The sequence below is a fragment of the Pseudonaja textilis genome, chromosome 4, assembly GCF_049901715.1.
Source record: "Pseudonaja textilis isolate UNSWEBS1 chromosome 4, rPseTex1.2, whole genome shotgun sequence".
NCBI classification, from domain to species: Eukaryota; Metazoa; Chordata; class Lepidosauria; order Squamata; family Elapidae; genus Pseudonaja; species Pseudonaja textilis.
The window spans coordinates 35,738,629-35,761,359 of record NC_141993.1 but is presented as its reverse complement, the minus strand read 5'-3'; the positions used below and the strand labels follow the sequence as shown (position 1 = coordinate 35,761,359).

Sequence of the window (22,731 nt, the reverse complement as noted above, 5' to 3'; positions counted from 1 at the left end):
TGGAGCAAGTAATGGTGACAGCATCTAGCTAACCTTGACCAATCTTAAATACTAAGCAGGATTGAACATGGCTTGAATTTAGATGGGAGACCCATGGGACATTCCAAAGCCATAGGCTACATTAGGAAGTTGAATGGTGTTCTGAAAGAAGGCAAGGGGAAAGCTCCTTTTGTATCATTGCCAAAAAATTACAAAGCATGTTCACACAAAAAATCAGGTTAGCCTGAAGAAGATTTCACACATAATGTGCACATATACATAGAATGGGGAAGCTGTGGCTCTCCAGATGTTACGGATTTAGCTTGTAGTATCCCTCACAACTAGGTTCTCTTAGCTGGAGTTCAGGGAGATACTTGAAGATCCAAAGTTTCCCTACTCTAGTTTAAGGGATTCTATCCTCTTCTTTTCAAATGCAGGACAATTCTGCACATACTTTCCTCAGTGTAATAGTTGGTAAAGCCCAGCATAGCTACATAAGATCAAGGAAGCAAAAATTATATAGATTTCAGTAAAATATATTTAATGCTATTCTGGAGTAAATACAGTATCTTGGAAATTCCTATAATAAATTTCTCATCTATACTGAATTATTAAGGCATACTCTCTTGAAGTATTTGAGATGCCACCTGGACTAAGCTGCCATTTATAAGATAGGCTCTTTTTATCCTCCCCACAACTGTCACACAGGTTCCATTTCTTCAGATTTCCACAGGACTAGTGTAGTTTGGGAGGAAAACATTTTACACATGCTTTATTATGTTTATAAACACATTTCTACCTAGTACTCAGTATTATAATCTGGTAGCAAAAGGATTAAAGTGCAGTACTGCAGGCAACTGTGCCTGCAGCCTGGAGTTCAATCCTGATGGGGGCTCACAGTTGACTCAGCTGTTGACTTCCATCCTTCCAAGGTTCGTAAAATGAGAACCTAGATTGTTGGGGGCAATGTGCTAATAATTATTGTAAACAACCCAGAGAGTACTGTAAAGCACTATGGGGCAGGATATAAACTTAAATGCTGAATGCTAATGGTAATAAATTGGTAATAAATATTGGTAATAATTGGTAATAAATATTATGATTGAGAACTTGTGGATTAGAACAAAATCAGGACCACAATAATATTCCTATAAAATATTGTCTTTAGAAAAAAGAAACAAACAGCATATCTGGTTTTTTAAAAAAGCATTGCTTTTTACAAAGAGGTTGTCTAAGAAAGCTTTTCTCATTGCTTCTTCTGACATTACCTTTTTCCTTTAATTGTACAATATGCTGCCTAGGCATTTTTGCCACTAAAGAAATGTTGACTAAAGAACCAAGATGTCAACTTAAGTGAATTACTGGAAGAAATGAAAGACTAATCAAATCACTTCCCCAAAGATCTGCCACAAAAATCTCTTAAAGGTTCAAACTATTCCTATTTTGACATTAGAAGCTTGGAATATATATGTTATTTCAAAATACTAGGCTGGCAATTTGAAATCAACATTTGGCAGCAGATACAGTAATGCCCATAGTGATTACTTTAAGGGAATGAAGTAAACATTAGAAAAAAGCATCTCATTTTGGGTTATATCCAAATTAAAGCAAGCTTCAGGAAAAAGATGTGGCTCTAATTTGTTGTTGTTTCTAAAACACGGACAGCAAAATGTCAGACTATTTTAAGGTAGAAGCGCATGAAAACTGCAGTGACACCTTACCATCTACATTTTTCAATTAAAAAGAAAAAAGAAATACCCCTTTACTATAAAGTGAGCTGTGCTCAGGCACCTAGCAGATCTTGAAGAAAATATGTATTAATACTATCAGAAAATATTGTCTTGTGAACTAGATTGGGAAGTCAATACAGGTAGTCCTTGACTTACAACAGTTTATTTATTGACCGTTTGAAGTTATAACAGCAATGAAAAAAGTGACTTATGACCTTTTTGATACTTATGATTGTTGCAGCATTCCCATGATCACATGATCAAAATTCAGACGCTTGGCAACTGATTCATGTTTATGATGGTTGCAATGTCCTGGGGTTGTGTGATCCCTTTTTGTGACCTTATGACAAGCAAAGGCAATGGGGAAACCAGTTTCATTTAACAACTGGGTTACTAATTTAACAACTGCAGTGACTCATTTAAAAACTGTGGGAAGGAAGGTTGTAAAATGAAGCAAAATTCACTTAACAACTATCTTGAGGAGCCTTGGTGGCGCAGTGGGTAGAGTGCAGTACTGCAAGCTACTCCTACTACAATTTGGCAGATTGAATTCCACCAGGCTCAAGGTTGACTCAGCCTTCCATCCTTCCATGGTGGGTAAAATGAGGACCCAGATTGTTGGGGGCAATATGCTGACTCTGTAAACTGCTTAGAGAGGGCTGTATAAAGCACTATAAAGCAGTATATAAGTCTAAGTGCTATTGCTATTGCTATCTTGCTTAGCCACTGAAATGTTGGCCTTAATTGTGGTCGTAAGTTGAGGACTACCTGTAAGAAGATAGTAATGAGAAACCACTTCCATATTGCTGCCCCATCTCACCTCCAAATTACAGGTAGTCCTTGATTTACAGCAGCTCATTTGGTGAATGTTTGAAGTTACAACAACAGTGAAAAAAGTGATTTATAACCATTTTTCACACTTTTGACAGTTACGTCATCCCTTTAGTCACTTGATTTACATTTGGATGCTTGACAACTAATTCACACGGTTGCAGTGTTCCAGAGTCACGCAATCCCCTTTTGTGACCATCTGACTAGCCAAGTCAATGGGGAAACCAGATTCACTTAACCTGGTTACCAATTTAAGAACTGCAGTGATTTATTTAACAAATGTGGCAAGAAAAGTCTGGGGCAAAACTCATGTAACAAATGCCTCACTTAGCAACATACATTTTGGGCTTAATTACGGTCATAAGTTGAGGACTACCAGTACACATGCTTTTTCATGTAGCCACTAGAAGTTGAGCTCTATTTTATTACATTTGAAAACAGCATTTGTATTGATGGTTTACCACATTACCCCTTCATAGGCTTTCTCATATCCATCTGGATTGATTGAAGGAAGAAGATGAATTCTGGTACTCTCAATGAGATGCTTAATGCGTAGATTCCCAGCAAGATATTCTTGGCACATAAATTGCATTAACAAAAGCAGTAGCTCACGCCCAAGCACCTCATTCCCATGAGCCCCTGCCATGTACCGAAATTCAGGTTCACCTATTCAAAATTTAAAAAAAAAAGTTGGCAACAAGTCTTTCTTTGGTCTGTTTTTGCAACTTATTCTTACACTGAAAGCGAAGGTCGGATTTCTAATTTATGCAGGAGCTTGATGACTATAAACACTTAGAGCGGGGTATCAAACTTAAGGCCTGCAGGCCAGATCCAGCCATGGGGTGCTTAGATCTGGCCCCTGAAGCTGCCCCAGAAACAGTGAAGGACTGGCCTGTGATGCCTCTGCCAGAGAAAACAGAGCTCCATTTTTGCTGGCAGAATGCTTGGGCCACCACAGGTGACCCCACCAATGATGTCAAGCTGGCCATGCCCACCCTTGCCATGCCCCCCAAACACAACCCTGATGCAGCCCTCAATGAAATTGAGTTTGACACCCCTGAACTTATAGGGTACCCAAGGGGTTTTATTTTGCTTCTAACTCTCAAAATATTTTAAGACATTCCATGCTACTCAGGGTGACAGATGGCTCTTTCATGATTTCTTTCCAGTGGAATGTTCCAAAATGTCTTAGAATGATATGACATCAGGGTCCTTTTAAGGAAGTAGCATCTGCAGATTCTGCGGAGTAACATTTTTGCCTCTGTCAACCAGCAACTTGAATATCTTTGGAGAAATATGATGTCATATGTTGAGATATTACTCACAAAAACATATTGAAGGACATGTAACTAGAAGGAAGCTGTAATATGAGTCCTATGCTGCCGTCGGTCCTGCAGAACTTTTTAAAAATTTATAACAAGGAAAAAGAGAGATAAAGGAAACCACTTTATATGATTTTCATCTTCATTCTATATATTTTGAAATGAAATAGTCCAAACAACTATTTTTTTTTATATTTTCCACATAGCCTTCATTTTCGAACAAGGGATTTCAAGGGAATTTACTTTTCATTGCCAATGTTCTTCTGAGAAAAACTATACAGAGCTATTCTTCAGGCAACAGAATAATACCTCTTTTGATTAAGGCAATGCAGCTACTTATCAACCCTTGTTTGATGGACAACTGGGTTCCTGGCTGTAGTCAGGTGTCTTTTTTCCATATTTTCTACGTCAGGGGTGAACAATCATGTGTTCTGGCTGCACTAACCTTTCCATCTTTTTAGTGACAAGACTTTTGTTTACATTAAGGGATTTAAAGGAGTTAAAAGAAACTGTTTTTTATGTTCAAGAGTTGAAACATTTTTTTTTCATCTTAAGAGATCATTTTTGTCTTTTAATCTCCAACCAATATCCATATTCTCTGTGGAACTGGGGGTGGGGGAGACCCACCCTAAATCTATAATCTATGGTTGCAAAAATTTATCCTGCTGATTTTTTAAAGATAACTCCTAGCAGAAAACAAAAATAATGTTCTTGTCATGGTCTGAAACACAGTAAAGGAAAAAGACAGAATGAATCCTGATATTGTCTATGATTAGTTTTAATAAAATTGATACCAACATTTAATAATATTATAAAAACCTGATAGTCCTGTTTGTTTTTCAATATAATTCTGCCATAAATGTGTGTATGTGTGAGACAGACAGACAGACAGACAGACAGAGACAGAGAGTCTGTGTGTATATGTATTCAGGTAAAGGTCTTTATGAGTGGTTTCATAAAGTATCCCAGTAATAAATGTAACTAACTAGTAACCCCAAACCACTGCATCTGAAACGTGACTTATGAACTATTTCCTGCATTTAGAAGATATATTTGTTAGTCATTCAATTTAATTAAGTCAGCTCAATTCCATTCCTCTTCATTCTCCGTCTCTCCTTTCCTTCTTGAAGAAACAAAATCAGAACATTATTTGGGGACTTGGGGAAAGAGGAGCAAATTGCTCAGAATGATTTAATTCCAGTCATTTTAGCAGGCTTCTCTTATTTCACCTCTTGGAAGTACAGAATCTCTCCAAAGAGGTCTGGATTAACTCAGGAGGTCTTATTCAACTCAACCTGAAGAACTAAAAAAGAGCTTATTTTTAGACATCAGTCATATGATTCAGCTGATGTAGGGTATTCTTTAAGCTGTAGGAAGCATTTTGGAATATCTAATAAAGCAATGTTTATATTATAATAGTTGCTTTTAGTAGAGGCCTGAAGAGGTATTTGTTTTCTTTTCTAAAAGCGTTATATACCCTATTAGTATTCAGTTTAATCATTGTGGCTGATATTAATTTACTGGTTTGTTTGTTTATTTATTTATGAGATTTATGAGATTTATATTCTAGGAACTGTAAGAACTACAAAATCTAAGGGCACCAGGTTGGATTTGGGTATTCTAAATGAACAGACATCAACCACAAGAACTATACGTATATAAATCTTAAAATTTTAAACATTCCAAAATCATCACCCCCAAAGCCGTCACATTTATTTTTGTAAAAATGTAATCCTAACCAACTTCGTGTTCTCCAGGATTGTCGGATATTTCAACAGCATACAGCTTTAGCCCTTGATGACTTTTTCCAATATTGTAAATTCTTGTGATATTTGGACACATCTCATTTACCACCTTCATCAGCTGTTTAAAAAAAACACAAGCAAAATAAGATATTTATATAATAATTGGCCAGGAAATGGATTCAAAGTTTTACCTCGCCCTTGCTTTTTTGTTGTTGTGGTTGTTATCTGTTAAAAGTGCACATCAATTCTGATCCAAATCAAGCTGTCAGTTCAATTTGGATTGTTGACCTGATTTGATTGAATTCAAGTTGGGAAAACAAGCTAATTCCATTTTCCAAATTGATTGGAGGCATCTCATTGCATTTAGTATTTCAGTCAAAATTGCTGACCTGGCTTGAAAAACTGTTTTAATTTGGAGAATTAATTTATTCACCCTTGAATCACATTTTCAAACCAAAGCTTCACATAGTCATAATCTGTATCAGGGGTGTCAAAACTCATGTCATCATGGTGGCGTCATGTGACTCATCCAGTCTTTTTTCCCCTTCGCTAAACCGGATGGGGGCGGGGCCAATACATGATGCATTCGACCATGATGCAGCCTGTGAGTTTGACATCCCTGATCTATATACTACTATCTGTTGACCTGTTTGACATTTAGGCCTAAGAGATGTTTTTAAAAAATTAATAGAAAAGGTAAATAAACAATGGATTATTTATTATTCTTCACTTATAAATTGTTATGGGTTTTTAAACCTTATACAATTTTTAAAAAAGACACTTTTGGTTCTTTTTCTATTTCTGAAAGATGCCATACAAGCTGACCATAGGTACATGAAACACTCTATTTTGTTTGTGTTTACAAAAACATAGTCTCTTACTATGTAGTCATATCTATTAACAACTGGAACAATTATAAGGTCAATATCTAGGTTGATTCAATCAGAGGCAACTATTATAAATTTATAATATTATTATTAATAATAATTGAATTCATAATAATAGTTATTTATTTTATTAACATTCTGGAAGTAAATTCCTGCATAAGTTCCTTAAAGGAACCATTAATTAGACCAAACCTTAATTCAGTTGCACCTCACCATTGTACTAAAGGCTACAGAAGAAAGTTGGCAAATCTAAGCCAGCTACAATTTTTGAGGAGAATCTAGTGCTATGAGCCAACTTATAATGAATTATATTTCAGTGATTGACTTAGGATCTTCAGCCAAATTCAATCTATCTATTTATTTGTTTCATCTGTATTTCCTGTAATCCCAGTAGTATTTGCTACTGACAAATTTGAGATGAATACAGTGCTACCTCAGTACCCATTATTAATTGGTTCTGAGAGGGACAATCAGTATCAAAAAAGATTAGTATAGACAGATTTTCCCATAAGGAATAATATAAATAAATTTAATGCATTCTCAAACCAAAGACAATGCACATTTTAAGGCAATATGTAAGAGGATAGGGTTGTACATCATTACTTTATATGAAAAATAAACCTAAAAATTACTGTATACTTAAATTAAATTAAATAAAAACTTCACGTAGACTTAGAATAACTTTGAATGTACACTAATCGGCATACATTAAAATGAAATTTCATTGCATACTTTACTTGTACTGATGAGGAAAAAAGTGCAAAAATACACAAAATGAACACAGATAAGTCTGAGACAAGACTGCAAGGGGATGTGCACAAGGCGAGTTACCATGTGACTAATGCATCATTCTTTGTTTCAACTGGAAAGGGTTGCAAGTCATGAGGCAACCAACAGTGACAAGTTCTAGCTTGCGCATTAAGTACCAAACAAGCATTGAGTACCAGGACAAATTTTTCTCATCAAAATACATTGAGTACCCAATTTTATAAATTTCAAAACAATTGAGAACCAAGGCAAAACTGTATTTTGGAAATGATCCTTTAGGTGTACAAACCATAACTCAAACATCCTTCAACATCTTGCTTCTGATGTTGATACGATGATTTATTTAAACATGTAGTAGGAACATGATTCATAAACTGTGTTGTTTCCTGAAGAATTGACATTAACACTTATAGATCTTATAATATAATGTTTTTAAAAAATGAATGAGCAACAAACATGAGAATCTCAATAAGAAATTGTAACATTTAATGTTATACTAAGGCAGACTAATAAAGAATGATCATTGAAATCAAGTAACATCAGATTTTGATAATCCTGCCCAATTGAAAATCATTGGCTACCCTGAAATGAATTATTTATCGAATAAATAGACTTTTACTTTCTTTCTCTGTGTGAGTCATAACTAGCCATTGCTTTTATTGTCTTTTTAAAAAAACTTTTATTGGTTTTATTGTAATTTCTTTATTTGATTCATATGAGTTAGCCAGAATCATTGAGAGTTAGGAGGCAGACAAGTTCCATAAAGTATTATAAACAAGTGAATTGGCAATGAAGAGATGACCCATCCCCTTATGAATAGGAAGCATCTCTGAGTTGAATTAACACTCCCTGAGAGAAGGTTTTGGATCCCACACTTCGGAAGACCATTTCCACCAAATTTCTCTTTTGCTAGTTGAAAAAAAAAAAAGAAACATTTTTATCAGACACTAGAGATAGAAAAAAAAATAGAATAACAAAACAAAATAGGAAGAAGATACACGTCTGGATACAAATTCACAAAATATTGTCATTGGCTCAGTAATGTCTCTACTCCTGAATCTGAGAGACTTATGCCATCAAGACTGGAGCCACATAGATTTCTAGTGCTATTCCAGAGGCAGTTGCTGTAACAGAGAACATAATCTTTATGGTTCAATATGTGTTACTATTTAAGCTTTATTATCTCTATATCCAAGTTCACAATGCAGCTCAGCAATTATGTATTTTATGTAATGGGAATTTCTTTTTTTAGCGGATGTATTTCTAATAATTGGAAACCTTGTGGTTGTTCAGATATTTATATAGGTTTTTCTATTGAGTATTGTACCTTGTTCAGAGTCACTTCTCATGAGATAGACAGCTACATAAATTTGATAAATAAATATAGTTAATAAATAAATAGTTCAATCTGCGATTTGAAAAATTCTGTATAATATTATCATGCCAAAATACAAGTATTTTTATCTGTAAATATTTAAAGCTGCAAATTGATTTTTTTTACAATATTTCCATTTTAAAAAAGAAAAGGTTTGTTTATCTAAATTTTGTTATATATGCTGCCAGAGCATATTTGCTGTGAACTCCACATGGTGTCACGAAGGGCATCAGGCCAGTAAATGCTGATCTCCATCCAAGAACTCTGACTCTACCTCTAATTGAGATTACGGACTTGTAAAGAAAGGACTTTTTTTTTTAAGGGAGAGGGGAGACGGGCTCAATCTCTTAGCAAAATACTGTAGAATAAAAAGGTGGTGGTATGGAATGTATTGAACTTGGCCAAGAAAAAGAGCAGCACAGATTGTGGAAACCCCATGAAGAGACCAAGGAAGAAAAGGGGATATTTTAAAATTTAACAGGTGAAAAACGGATGAACCTCTGACTTGTATCTAAAAAATATTACCCTTTCAGTTTTCACAATTCATGTCAAACCACTTCAGAGCAACGCACAAACAAGGAAGTACGATTCAAATGAAGTTTCAGATCAGCTTTAAGGCCCCAGAAAAGAAAGGGCCCAAACCTTCCAGAATGAAGAGCAAGATACAAGCTTAAATCTCATGTTCTCCAAAATTACCATGCATTTAATAATACCTCCAGAACTTTGTAAGGTAGTAATACCCAAATGGCTAAGGATTCTCCAAATATAATTTATCACTAACTGAAATGTTTATCAAGTGCTGCCAAACCCTGTTTTTCTAAGTGGAGAAGATGGAGTGGAGATGGGAAAAAATGCAAATTTGTTTGTTCAAGGAAGAGAGGATATTGATTCAAAATAAGAGAGAGAGAGAGATTCATTCTGAGAGTGCAGTGGCAGAAGCAACGGGCAGAGAAGATCAAACATATCACTGGAAGGAAATGAAAAGCAGATAAAATGTTTACCTCCTTTCAGTATTTCAACCGCAAGTGTATCAGCCACCTATTAGTGGATGTCAGCAAAAATTATATAGTTGCCAAACAAGATTACACACTCAGCAGAGATTACATACTGACATTCACTACTAACAGTTGTATGCTAGTATATGTGTCTTATGGCAATTGATATGATCAGTTATCAGGTAGATAAGTTAATAATATTTAATTCTACCATGCAACCATGAAGAGCATTTTTGGAATCTTGGCTGCATCTGTTTCTTGACCTTGCCCACTTTGAAGGACTGACATTACACTTGAAAGTCCATTAGAATTTCTCTCTTCATTTTAAATAATGCAAGTGGTTTTTTCTTCCTCACATTTTCCTGTCTCACCAGATTGCAAAGTCATTACAGACCGTCCTTCCTAAAGAGGTTATTTCTTTTCCATTTCCAAGACTAGGTCTACATTCATTCACAGATTAGCTGGACTAAAATCCTTCCACTTCATCAGAGAGGCACAACATATCTCGGCAATGTTAAATCTCTATCTGGTTAAGATGAGCATGAAACATTTGCTTGGTGCTCAACTGGGAACGTATAATTCAGTAGTTCATCCCTCTGAGAAGTGTGCAATTTAATTTTTAAATGGTCGCAGGAATTGGATATGGCCAGTCTAGAGAAAAGGAGGACTAGGGATGACATGATAGCAGCATTCCAGTATTTGAGGGGCTGCAACAAAGAAGAGAAGGTTAACTGAGCTTCCAAAGCACCAGAAGGCAAGACAAGAAACAATGGTTGGAAACTAATCAAGGAGAGAAGCAGCCTGGAATTAAGGAGAAACTTCCTAACAGTGAGGACAATTAACCAATGGAACAGCTTGCCTTCAGAAGTTGAAGGTGCTTCATCACTGGACATTTTTAAAAGAAGATTGGACAGCTGCCTGTCTGAAATGATATAGGGTCTTCTGCCTGAGTAGAGGGTTGGACAAGATGACCTTCAAGGTCCCTCCCAGATTAATTCTGATTGACTGATAATTTCTTAATCTCTATATTTCAGGTGCTCCTATAACTATATATATGAGTATCTAATGTAGTATTTAGAAAAGGGAGAGCTAATTTGGTTTAGTGGTTAAATTGCCAAGCTACAGATTAGATCAGGCGTTCTAGTCTCACCTTAGACACAAGGTCATCTGGGTGATGATGGACCAGTCCCTTTCTCTCAGTCCTAAGGAGGAGGCTACGGCAAAACATTTCTGAAATTTTGCCAAGAAAAATGCAGATACATTTCCAGACAATTGCTAGGAATCATATGCTAGAGTGTGGGAAACCCAATTAGTTCTGTCTGTCGTATCTAAAAATGTGTTCCTCAGAAGTGAAACCCCTATATTTTTATAGCCGGCAGTTATGTGAACCAAATAATAATCCTTTTTCAATAGCTGTTCTTGAAGACTTATTTATTTTGTTAACTATCAGAGTTCTGGCCAGTGATCATAATAAAGACTACTATTACTATTTGAATTTCTGAGCTGGTGTCATGTTTCCTTCTGTGTATCTCTCAAATATTGAAATTAAACAACCATCTGGGGAGAAGGAGCCATAGGCCATATGGTTATTAGCTATAGGTATGTCTGGATCCTTTCTTCTGAACTTACCATGATATTTGGACAGTATGGACCAGTCAACAAGGCATAAGATAATATGAATAGGGGCCAACAAGTACAGTCCTGTGTGTCTAGACTAAAACATTCAATTACAAATAGCGATGGGGGGGTTGATGATAGAGAGGATAGAAATAGAGATGATATAGAGAGAGATGATAGAGAAAGAAATAGACTTAGAGATAGAGATAGAAATAGAGATAGATATGATGCTGATAGAGCTGATAGAAATAGAGGAGAGGGGGGAGGTATGGAGGTACACTAATTATTCCTAGACTTTGGGAACCCTATTTTGGGCTTGCAAGGAAACTTAGCCATACATTTGTCTTGCCAATAGAAGAATGCTATTGGATTGAGACAGGTATATCTTTATTACCAGCAATTACAAATATCCAGATTTAATAATCTGCAAGAATGTATACATATTTGTGTGCTGTCAGTGTTTCAGGGACTGGAAGTCTTTTCCCACAGAGAGTGGAAGCAATTAGTGATTTGATTGACTAGGGGTCATCCATGCAGCTGATTGGTTTTAAAAAAATTCAGTTGACTTTCATTACTGTCAATGACATTCCTGACTGCTTTTGAAATGCCTGCTGAGCCATAGAAATGCCTGTTAAAATGATATTAAAAGTAAAATGTTTCAGTAGCCTCTTTATGTTTCCTCTAACAGTGATAGAATCATCTTTGTGATGCATTAACTCTACTAGAATCTTCCCATCTGCTTCTTGCTGGCCTCTCTCCACCCTATCTGTCTTTGTTTCTGTACAAAAAATAGAGCACTGAGTAAAATTATGTTTTTTTGTACACCAGCTCCCTTACTGTATAACCATGTGTCTTCAAGAAAGAAAAGCATTTAAATTAAACTTTGGCATCTTGTACAGACAAGCAAAGAATACAGTATTGAAATGATGTGAATGCTACTGCAAAAGAAACCATATCAGCAGAATGCAGGAACAACAATTTTAAGAAGGCTGAACATTAGACTTAAAGGACATAATTTAGTAATTTTGTATTACCTTTTTCCTCTTTTTTTGCCTGAAAAGCAAACATTTGGGCCATTCAAATATACACAATTCTTTTATTAAAGTGTTTAAAGGAAATACTTGGATTATGAAGAAAACCCCCACTATCAATGAAAATGAATGTCTTTGGAGATTTTCAGTCATCCAGATCATGGTTGTCCCAAAGGTGTTTTTTCAAGGGACAACTGGACTTTCTAGTTTTTCTTTGAAGATGTTTCGCTTCTCATCCAAGAAGCTTCAAAGAACAAAACCCAGTAAGTCCAGTTGCCTCTTGAAAAAGCACCTTTGGGACAATGAAAATAAACTGGTATATTACAAGAACACTCTGAAAACTCTTAAAGCAGATAATCTATACATGCATATTATTAGCTCTCCACTGGCCAATTGTAAACCCTTTTTTATCACAGCTTTTTTATTTGTTATATAAGACCTGATGAAATAATCCCCCCTGCTTTAATGTTTCATATGTGTGTGTGTGTGTGTGTGTGTGTGTGTGTGTGTTTTCTTAAGTTTTCGCGGATACTTACATGTATGGTATTCAGCTTTGTTCGGGTATTTTCCCACGTCATTGTAGTTGTGCTTTTAAAGCTTTCACAGACAGACACAATACAGAAGCTTGATGATGGCAGATGAGATTCTGCCGAAACGTTGCTACAACTTTAAAAGCATAACTACAATGACGTGGGGATATATATATATATATATATATATATATATATATATATATATATATATATATATGGATCTTTGGTTGTTGGGTTTTCTCCCACGTAAGATTCGAAGTATCTAGGCAACGTTTCGATGAAGTCTCATTCATCATCTTCAGGCTTCTGTCTCCGGCTCTGTGCTTCTCAGAGTAATGGAGATTGCAGCTGCTTCCTCCTTTTAACTGCCAGTGGGGGTGGGACTTGATTGGGTGGGGGCTTGGCTGTGTTCTGATTGGGTGGGGGTGTGTTCTCATTGGTAGGGGTTTGGCTGTGTTCTGATTGGTTGGGGGGTTAGCCGTGTTCTGATTGGTTGGAGGCGTGTTCTGTTCAAGTGGGGGCTTGGTTGTGCTCAGGTTAGTCTTAGTTGCTGGGGGATTTGAGCTGGAGAGTTGTGATCTTGCTGTTTGGCTTCTAGTTCGTGGTCCTGCTGCATCTTCATAGTGGGTGTCGGTTTGCTTCATGTATGGCTCAGAGGGGTTTGAAGTGGGTAGTGATGCAGCTGCAGTGCAGCTTCTGGTCCATGGTCGTTTCTCATTTTCTGAATGGGTGGGAGTCTGTTTTCTACATGGAAGTGTGGTGGTGGCATCTTGTGTGGCTCTCATGGGTGTGGGTCCGGTGTCCTTCTTCATGTTAGTTACTCGTCTGTTCATGAGGGCGGGTTTCCAAATGGCTGGAAGGCGGGAGGTGTCATCTCGTTTGTTCATGCTGTGTGGGCGTTTTTCTATCTCTATGGCTTCTCTGATTATTCTGCTGTTGAAGTGTTCGGTTTTGGCGATAGTTCTGGTATTTTTAAAATCAATTTCATGTCCTGTGGCTTTGAGGTGTTGGACCAGGGAAGAGGTCGTTTCTTCTTTTTTGATTGAGTTCTTATGTTCTTCAATGCGTGCACTTATTCTTCTGTTAGTTTGTCCAATGTATGTGGTAGGGCAGGTAGTGCAGGGGATTTCGTATACTCCTTGGTTTTCTAATTCGATTTTGTCTTTGGGGTTTCTTAGGATGGTGGATATTTTTCTGTTTGTGCAGAATGCTGTTTATTATCCAAAGAAGAACAAACTGCACTACTTAACCTGAAAGAAGACACCAGCATAATAATCCTACCAGCAGACAAGGGCAACGCGACAGTGGTAATGAACACATCTGACTACCAAACCAAGTTAACCAACCTACTCCAAGACCCCACATACAAACCCCTAAAGACAGACCCCACCACCTACCTAGAAAAAACTACCAAATCCAAAATAAAAGCCTCCCCCATCAGTGAAGAAATCCAGCAAGGAATCATACCCAGAGAAAAATCATCCAGATGCCCCAAGCTATATGGTCTCCCCAAAATACACAAAGAAGGAACCCCACTCAGACCAATAGTCAGCTCCATAGGCTCACCTCTACAAAACCTGGCCAAATTTCTTGCCAAACAACTACAACCCTATGCAGAATCCATCAACTCACACGTAAGAAACTCATTCCAGTTCATCGAGATCATAAAGAAACAAAACTTACAACCTAGCGACCTACTAGTAAGCTTCGATGTCATATCCCTCTTCACCCAAGTGCCAATAAAAGAAGCCTTGACAGCCATCCAAAACAAATACAACCCCCCCAAGCACATCCTAGATCTAACCAACCACTGCCTATCCAATACCTACTTCACCTAAAATGGACAAAAATACAAACAAATAGAAGGAGCACCCATGGGATCACCCCTCTCACCTGTCATCGCAAACCTCTACATGGAACACTTTGAAACACAAGCTCAAGAAAAATACGACCACAAACCCAAACTCTGGCTCAGATACGTAGATGACACCTTCATAATCTGGCCACACGGGAAAGAAAAACTGAACAACTTCCTCACATACCTCAACAGCCTACACCCCAAAATACAATTCACCATGGAAACAGAAGCCAACAATCAACTTCCTTCCTAGATGTCTTGGTATACAAAAGATCCAATGGCTCCCTAGGACACACCATCTACCAGAAGAAAACACATACTAACCGCTATCTACATGCACTCTCACACCACCACCCAGCACAGATCAATTCCGTAGCCAAGACACTCATCTCCAGAACAAAATGCTTAGCCGATGAACAACACCAAAAAACCGAACTACACTCTCTCACCAACGTACTTACAGCCAATGGATTCCAAAGAAAGAAGATTACCCACCTAATCCAAAAAGAAACCCCAACCAAAATCCAAGACAGAGAACAAGAAAATGGCAAAGCCCTCCTCCCATATATAAAAGGCACTACAGACAAAATTAGCAAGATCCTCCAAAAACACAACATCAAAACAGCATTCTGCACAAACAGAAAAATATCCACCATCCTAAGAAACCCCAAAGACAAAATCGAATTAGAAAACCAAGGAGTATACGAAATCCCCTGCACTACCTGCCCTACCACATACGTTGGACAAACTAACAGAAGAATAAGTGCACGCATTGAAGAACATAAGAACTCAATCAAAAAAGAAGAAACGACCTCTTCCCTGGTCCAACACCTCAAAGCCACAGGACATGAAATTGATTTTAAAAATACCAGAACTATCGCCAAAACCGAACACTTCAACAGCAGAATAATCAGAGAAGCCATAGAGATAGAAAAACGCCCACACAGCATGAACAAACGAGATGACACCTCCCGCCTTCCAGCCATTTGGAAACCCGCCCTCATGAACAGACGAGTAACTAACATGAAGAAGGACACCGGACCCACACCCATGAGAGCCACACAAGATGCCACCACCACACTTCCATGTAGAAAACAGACTCCCACCCATTCAGAAAATGAGAAATGACCATGGACCAGAAGCTGCACTGCAGCTGCATCACTACCCACTTCAAACCCCTCTGAGCCATACATGAAGCAAACCGACACCCACTATGAAGATGCAGCAGGACCACGAACTAGAAGCCAAACAGCAAGATCACAACTCTCCAGCTCAAATCCCCCAGCAACTAAGACTAACCTGAGCACAACCAAGCCCCCACCTGAACAGAACACGCCTCCAACCAATCAGAACACGGCTAACCCCCAACCAATCAGAACACAGCCAAACCCCTACCAATGAGAACACACCCCCACCCAATCAGAACACAGCCAAGCCCCCACCCAATCAAGTCCCACCCCCACTGGCAGTTAAAAGGAGGAAGCAGCTGCAATCTCCATTACTCTGAGAAGCACAGAGCCGGAGACAGAAGCCTGAAGATGATGAATGAGACTTCATCGAAACGTTGCCTAGATACTTCGAATCTTACGCGGGAGAAAACCCGAACAACCAAAGATCCACATACAAATACCCGCGAGAACCTCAGAAAACAAATATATATATACACACACACACACACACACACACACACACACACACACACACACCTGACCAACCTTAGGCACTAAAATGCTTTTAAAGTTATTGTTCTTGACACTAATTATGCCAATTGAGTTCCTACTCATCTAATCTGTCTGCTGGAAATATAGGCCATGAAATCTCTTCTGAACTGTGTGTGACTCAGTACACAATTGTTCAGAAAAAAGGAAGAAGGATGACTCATCCAGGATAAATACTTCATTTCTAAACATATTTGGAGAACAAGATAGGGAAAAAAATCTTTAGCACATTCTACACCTACACTGCTGGTGATATTAATTGAGAGTCATATTACTCAATGCACTAAAGTGAAGAATATAATTATATTTGGTGGATCTAAACATAAATTGGAAAGGACTTTCATCTATGTGAACCTTTGTATGAAATTGCATTCCGTGGCCTCTAATGCTATCCGTACACTCTGCATGAAGTCTACTATTCATTTATCTAGTAGAATCAAATCCATAGGACCATAAAGAAAGTGCCATTCTAAAATCCTCTTCTTTAGGTTTTTTTTAACTTGCTCAAACTGTAAAAATTGTTATTTCTTATTTCTTAGAACCCCTGATGAGTCATCATGAGTACAAATGTCCTCCTTAGCTGACAAATCCAACATTTTCCACTGTACCTTAGAAAAATTGCTATGGTTGCCCAGGGCTACATTTAAATGAACTCCCTCACCCCACTTCCTTTTTAGTCTCTCAGAAATACTTCTACATGCTGCAGAATAGACCTTGGTCTGCTGCACATCCTGCCCCCTCTATCTATATATATGTTTTGTTAAGTTTTTGCGGGTACTTACATGTATGGTATTCAGCTTTGTTCGGGTATTTTCCCACATCATTGTAGTTGTGCTTTTAAAGTTGTAGCAATGTTTCGGCAGAATTGGTTAAACAGCAGGTTGCCAAATCCTCACATTGTGCACTAAGAAAGTGTGCCTGGTCCAAAGTGATCCAACTGGTATTCATGCTTAAGGAAGAACTAGAACTCAATATCTTTGTTTTCCAGCTGGTGTCTTAACCACTAGACCAAACTGCTCTCAGTTTGCTAAAATATATTGGCACACACAGAGACACACACAGAGAGTCATATACAAATCTATAAAAGAGGTATCTAATATTTTACTATATATTTTAATTAGTTCCGAAGCTTATTTTACCTCAGAATGGACATTTATAAACCTATTTGATACTTTTTGAGTTACAGAAAAGTGTGAAGGCTGGTGAATGGCTACATTTAATTCACAATTTCATCCAAGCTACCCATATCTGATTAAGTTTTCACTATAATTCTTAATATTCAAATTTTTCCAGCATTCTGGATACAGAGCATCTATAAGAAAGACAACAGAAGCCAGAATGATTTTGAATAAATATATATGACATTAAGTTCAGACCATATACACTGCCACAGGTAACGTGTACCAGAACACAGAAATACTCAGAACACTTCATGGTGGCTTTCATTCTGGCTAGGCCTCTAAGACCTTTCATTTGACTACATGTAGTCCTCAACTTACAACTATTTATTCAGCAACTGTTGAGGTTACGATGGCATTCAATGGTGGTTGTGACCAGTCTTTGAAATTTCCTTCTGACTGGCACTCCTTGCACATCCTCACTTAACAATGTAAATTCCAGTCCCAATTGCTGTTGTAACTTGAGGACTACCTGTAATTAGTGTTGCACATTCACAAGAGCTTTCTCAGAATTATTCCAGGGAAAGAAACCTGCAAAGTGTTCATACCATCTTATAATGCCTTGGTAAAACCACACTTGGAACACTGCATCCAGGTTTGGTCACTGCATCTAAAAAAAGATGCTGAGACTCTAGAAAGAGTGCAGAGAAGAGCAACAAAGGTGATTAGGGGACTGGAGACTAAAACATAGAAAGAAGGTTCCTAGAATAGGGTGTGTCTAGTTTAATTAAAAGAAGGAGTAGCGGGTGACATGATGGCAGTGTTCCAATATCTCAAGGGGTTGCCATAAAGAAGAAAGAGTCAGAAAGCACTTAGGGGAAGGACAAGAAGCAATGGATGGAAACCAATCAAGCAACCTAAAACTAAGGAAAAAATTCCTGACAGAACAATTAATCAGTGGAATAACTTGCTTCCAGAAGTTGAGAAAACTCTGACATTGGAAGTTTTTAAGAAGAGATTGGACAACAATTTATCTAAAATGGTATAGGATTTCCTGCCAGAGCAGGAAATGGACTAGAAGACCTCTATGGTCCCTTCCAACTCTGCTATTTCATTATATGAACAATTCCTGCATGAAGAAGGCTTTTCTTACATTTTTACTCAGTATAAGCATAAGGAGAACCAGATTTCATAGTAAGCCTATGGCAATAGGTATGTGTCATTCTCCAATATGAATGTTTTTAAAAAGATCCTTATTGAGAAAGAGCTAGAAAAAACAGTGTCCATTTCAAAATTGAAAAATTTGCAATAAAGTAGATGGGAGAATTATTTTGAGAAATACTTGACTAAATTATGTTCCCAGTGGATTACAGGCAACTAAGTTTTTGACCATTTTCTGAAGCAGGTTATAAATCACCCGATCAGTAAGCGCATCCAATTATTTTAAAATGGAGCTTAATGGTTATAACCTAAGGCTATATAACCAAATAGCCCATTAGTATTATTTAAATTCTCTGCATTGTCTTTTTTCCCCTCACATTTCTTCAGGGTAACTATTCTCAGTAATGCCACTTTATTTCCTGCTTAAGGAACTTTATACACATTTTTTTTTGCTCCTTTGCATCCTACCTGCCTCATTTCTTTGTAATTATGATGCTTGAAATCTAAGTTGTCTGTGGTAGTCATTTCATTTCTTCTGTGATAATAATTGTTGGGGTCTGTAATTAAAAAAAGATAAATATTTTTCAAAAAGAAAGAATAGTATTTTTGACCATGATCATTTATTTACAGTTATTGAATGATAATAATATAGATCATGTTGTAATAGTGAGCTGACTGGAATAGTTGAAGTGGTGATTTAAAATCCTTAATCAGACTGCAGGTGACAATTCAACATCCTATCCCATATTTCATTTTATTTTATTTTTGCTTTGGAACAAAGAACATTACTCTTCAGATGTAAGATTCATATCTATATTGAAACCACCAGATCTTTGTTATAATCCACATCATGTTATTTATGTATGCTTATCTACATATTTGATTCACATTAACATTTAGTTTAGGAAAATATATCAGAAGGTAATATTAGATAAATTTATCCAGCACAAGGATGTTTATATGTCATGTATTCAGAAATAAATGAACAAAATTTTCAGTGATCTGTGAAGTACAAAAATAGACTTAGCTTCTTCTTGGGATATGTCATTATTTAATCATCAGTTAGATCTTTTACATAATCGGCAATGGTATAGGGATGCAACTTTACATAACTGGTCCACTTTACACTCTCTGATTTTTATTCTCACTCAGTATTTTTATATCTTTGCAATGCCAATATGAACTAGACATAACATAGTAGCTGATACAGATATATCAACTGCTGTACATATTTAAATCCATAGAGGATTATTTCAAAATGAGAAATCTAATTGGGCAGTTTACTTAATCCTTAGATTTAAAGTTAGTTCAAAAAGTGAACTGCATTAAATTATGACAGCAATTTTCACTATAGATGAAGGACTCAGGCTAAAAATTGAATTCTACAAGTCTAGAAAACTAATCACTTACTTCTTAGGTTCTTTCCAACTTCAAGGAAAGTTAAGTTGAGAAAATACTGAAAATCAATCAAATGCAGATACAGGTAGTCCTCCACTTATGACCACAACTGAGCCCAAAATTTATGTTGCTAAGTGAGAAAAGTGGTAAGAGAGTTTTGCCCCATTTTTATGACTTTTCTTGCCACAGTTGTTCAGTGAATCACAGCAATTGTTAAATTAATAACAGGGTTGTTAATTGAATCTGACTTCCCCATTGACTTTGCTTGTCAGAAGATCACAAAATGTGATCACATGACCCTTGGACACTGCAAAAGTCATAAATATGAACCAGCTACTAAGCATCCAACTGTAAATCATGTAAGCATGGGGTTATAAGTGTGAAAAATGGTCATAAGTCACTTTTTTTCAGTGCTGTTGTAACTTTGAATAGTCACTAAGTGAACTGTTGTAAGTCAAAGACTATCTGTATAAATCCTTACACTCAGGGCAAAAATCTTCATGGACATTTTTGTGGGAAAAATATTATCCAGAGTTGCTTCAATAGTGAGATGGGTGGCATATATATTTAAATCAATCAATCAATCAATCAACCAATTTCCATTTCAGGATTCCGTCTTATTCTGTATCTATTTGTAGAATTTTTAAAAACCAAGAAAGAATCTGAACAGCTAGTATGCATATACTTTCTTTAGTTTCTTCATGTATTATTAACTCTAAAAACCATCACGGGAAAAAATATCCTCCTTATAACTTATGAAAATAATTCTACCTTCTATTTTTTTATTGACTCAGCACATAGATCAGATTTTTCAGAAATTCAGAATACTTGTTAGCTGCTAACCAGTGCTTAATCTGTGTCCAATTCCAAAGAGACAAATGGCATGATAAAAGATGAATATCTTGGCTAGCTGGACAAAATGGAAAAGAGAAAAATCTCTAGTTCGCCCTGTTATACTACATCTACCATTTTGTGAGATCATATCTAATAAGTTCTCAACATTCTAAATATGTCCTCTGATTCAAAGAGATTCAGCAACTTCACCCCCTGAAATTATAGCAATAGTACTTAGACTTATATACCACTTCATGGTGCTTTGCAGCCCTTTCTAGGCAGTTTACAGAGTCAGCATATTTCCCCCCAACAAGCTGGGTCCTTATGTTACTGATTTCAGAAGGATGGAAAGTTGAGTAAACCTTTAGCCGATTGAGTCGAACTGCTGGCGGTCAGCATAATTAGCATAAATACAATACTGTATTCTAACCACTGTGCCACTACAGCTCTTAATAAACCCAGAACTTTCTTTTGATTTTTTTAATACTTTATGCCAAATCTGATCTTAAACATGGTTTTACCTGGAAGAGGACAGCCTAGGATCTCAAGTCTCATGCATATGTTTCCTTCCTCATACCAGGACTGAGGGTTTATCCGTATGTAACGTGCAACAAGGGGTACTGGCAATTCATTAAGGACTGGAATTTCCTTTTCACTGTTGCCTTCAAAAAGCTATTTAAATACAAAAAGAATGGGCATAGTTAAGAAAAACTGAAACCAGTGAAAAGTTAGAAGAATTAGATGTTACATTGACCATTCAAGAAAACATTATTCCTTATCCCATTTTCCTTAGTTTAAATGGGACCTTTTTTGAGGCTAAATTAAAATGGATTACTGTGTTTGAGAGAAACTTCCCTTCCTCATCTTCCTGTCTTCATATTAATTTGCAAGATAGAATATGACTGCTTTACAAATTAAAAAAAAATATTCATCCAACCAAATATGTGTCTTTTGGTGAAGAATCTCTTTGGGTAGAGTGAGTGCTGAATATAGCCTTCAAAAGGGATATTTGGGGCTACATATCAGTGAGACAAAGGGAATGCCACTAGCCCAATAAAACTTTTTTTAACATTCTCAAGCAAATTCAGTTTGAAAGTATTCTATATTTTGGCCTTTCACCGATGACACAATATCAGTGAAATGAGAACCAGGAGAGACCACAAGTAGAGAGATGGTGATGGTATAAATCAGGGCTGTTGAACTCCCGGCCAGTTGGCCGGATGCATCACATGTTGGCCACACCCATGCCCAGTTTAGCAAGGGGGGGAGTCCTGATACGTCATGTGATGCCACAGTTTGACACCCCATCATAAACCCTTGTTTGAGTCTTAGATAACAGACCTTCAGATGATACCCAAAAGCTGTCCAAGAAAACAATGCACATAAATTTTAGATATTTCAGAGGATGCTTTTATGGATATAAATCTACTACAGGAATATAAAAATTGATTAAATGTCTTGTGCAATGTCTTTTTCTCCTAGTTTTGGAGAAAGGATGATATTAGGCTAAATATGAGTATTAATTAAATATTAAATTACAAAGGATATAGAAGGGAAACTGATGTTGAACCCAGTTTTCCTTCTATATCCTTTGTAATTTAATATTTAATTAATACTCATATTTAGCCTAACTTGAGCTATCTGGCAAGGAAAGGCTCATGAAAGATTATGTATTTTAATAAAATGTGTTAGTTGGAAAAGGTGCAGATTCCTGAGCTGAAAAAGTAGGTCAAGCTAGATAGCTAGAGTCAGAGCTAGAGCAAAAAACAAATTATATCTAAAGTTATGAATTTAAAATATTCCACAGCTTTTTTAATTCTGTCATATTAGG

At 36.8% G+C, this 22,731-nt stretch overlaps 1 protein-coding gene across 2 annotated transcripts in view; it reads right to left on the bottom strand.

Moving 5' to 3' along the window:
- Positions 1 to 22,731, bottom strand: part of CPXM2 (carboxypeptidase X, M14 family member 2) — a 96,631-nt gene that overhangs the window by 28,099 nt on the left and 45,801 nt on the right. For both annotated transcript variants that reach the window (XM_087932565.1, XM_026704930.2), the window contains exons 6-9: positions 21,422 to 21,572; positions 19,137 to 19,225; positions 5,602 to 5,725; positions 3,010 to 3,206 (exon numbers count right to left, since the gene is read on the bottom strand). In XM_087932565.1, the coding sequence (XP_087788691.1) occupies positions 3,010 to 3,206; positions 5,602 to 5,725; positions 19,137 to 19,225; positions 21,422 to 21,572 (561 nt within the window). The remainder of the gene's footprint in view (positions 1 to 3,009; positions 3,207 to 5,601; positions 5,726 to 19,136; positions 19,226 to 21,421; positions 21,573 to 22,731) is intronic.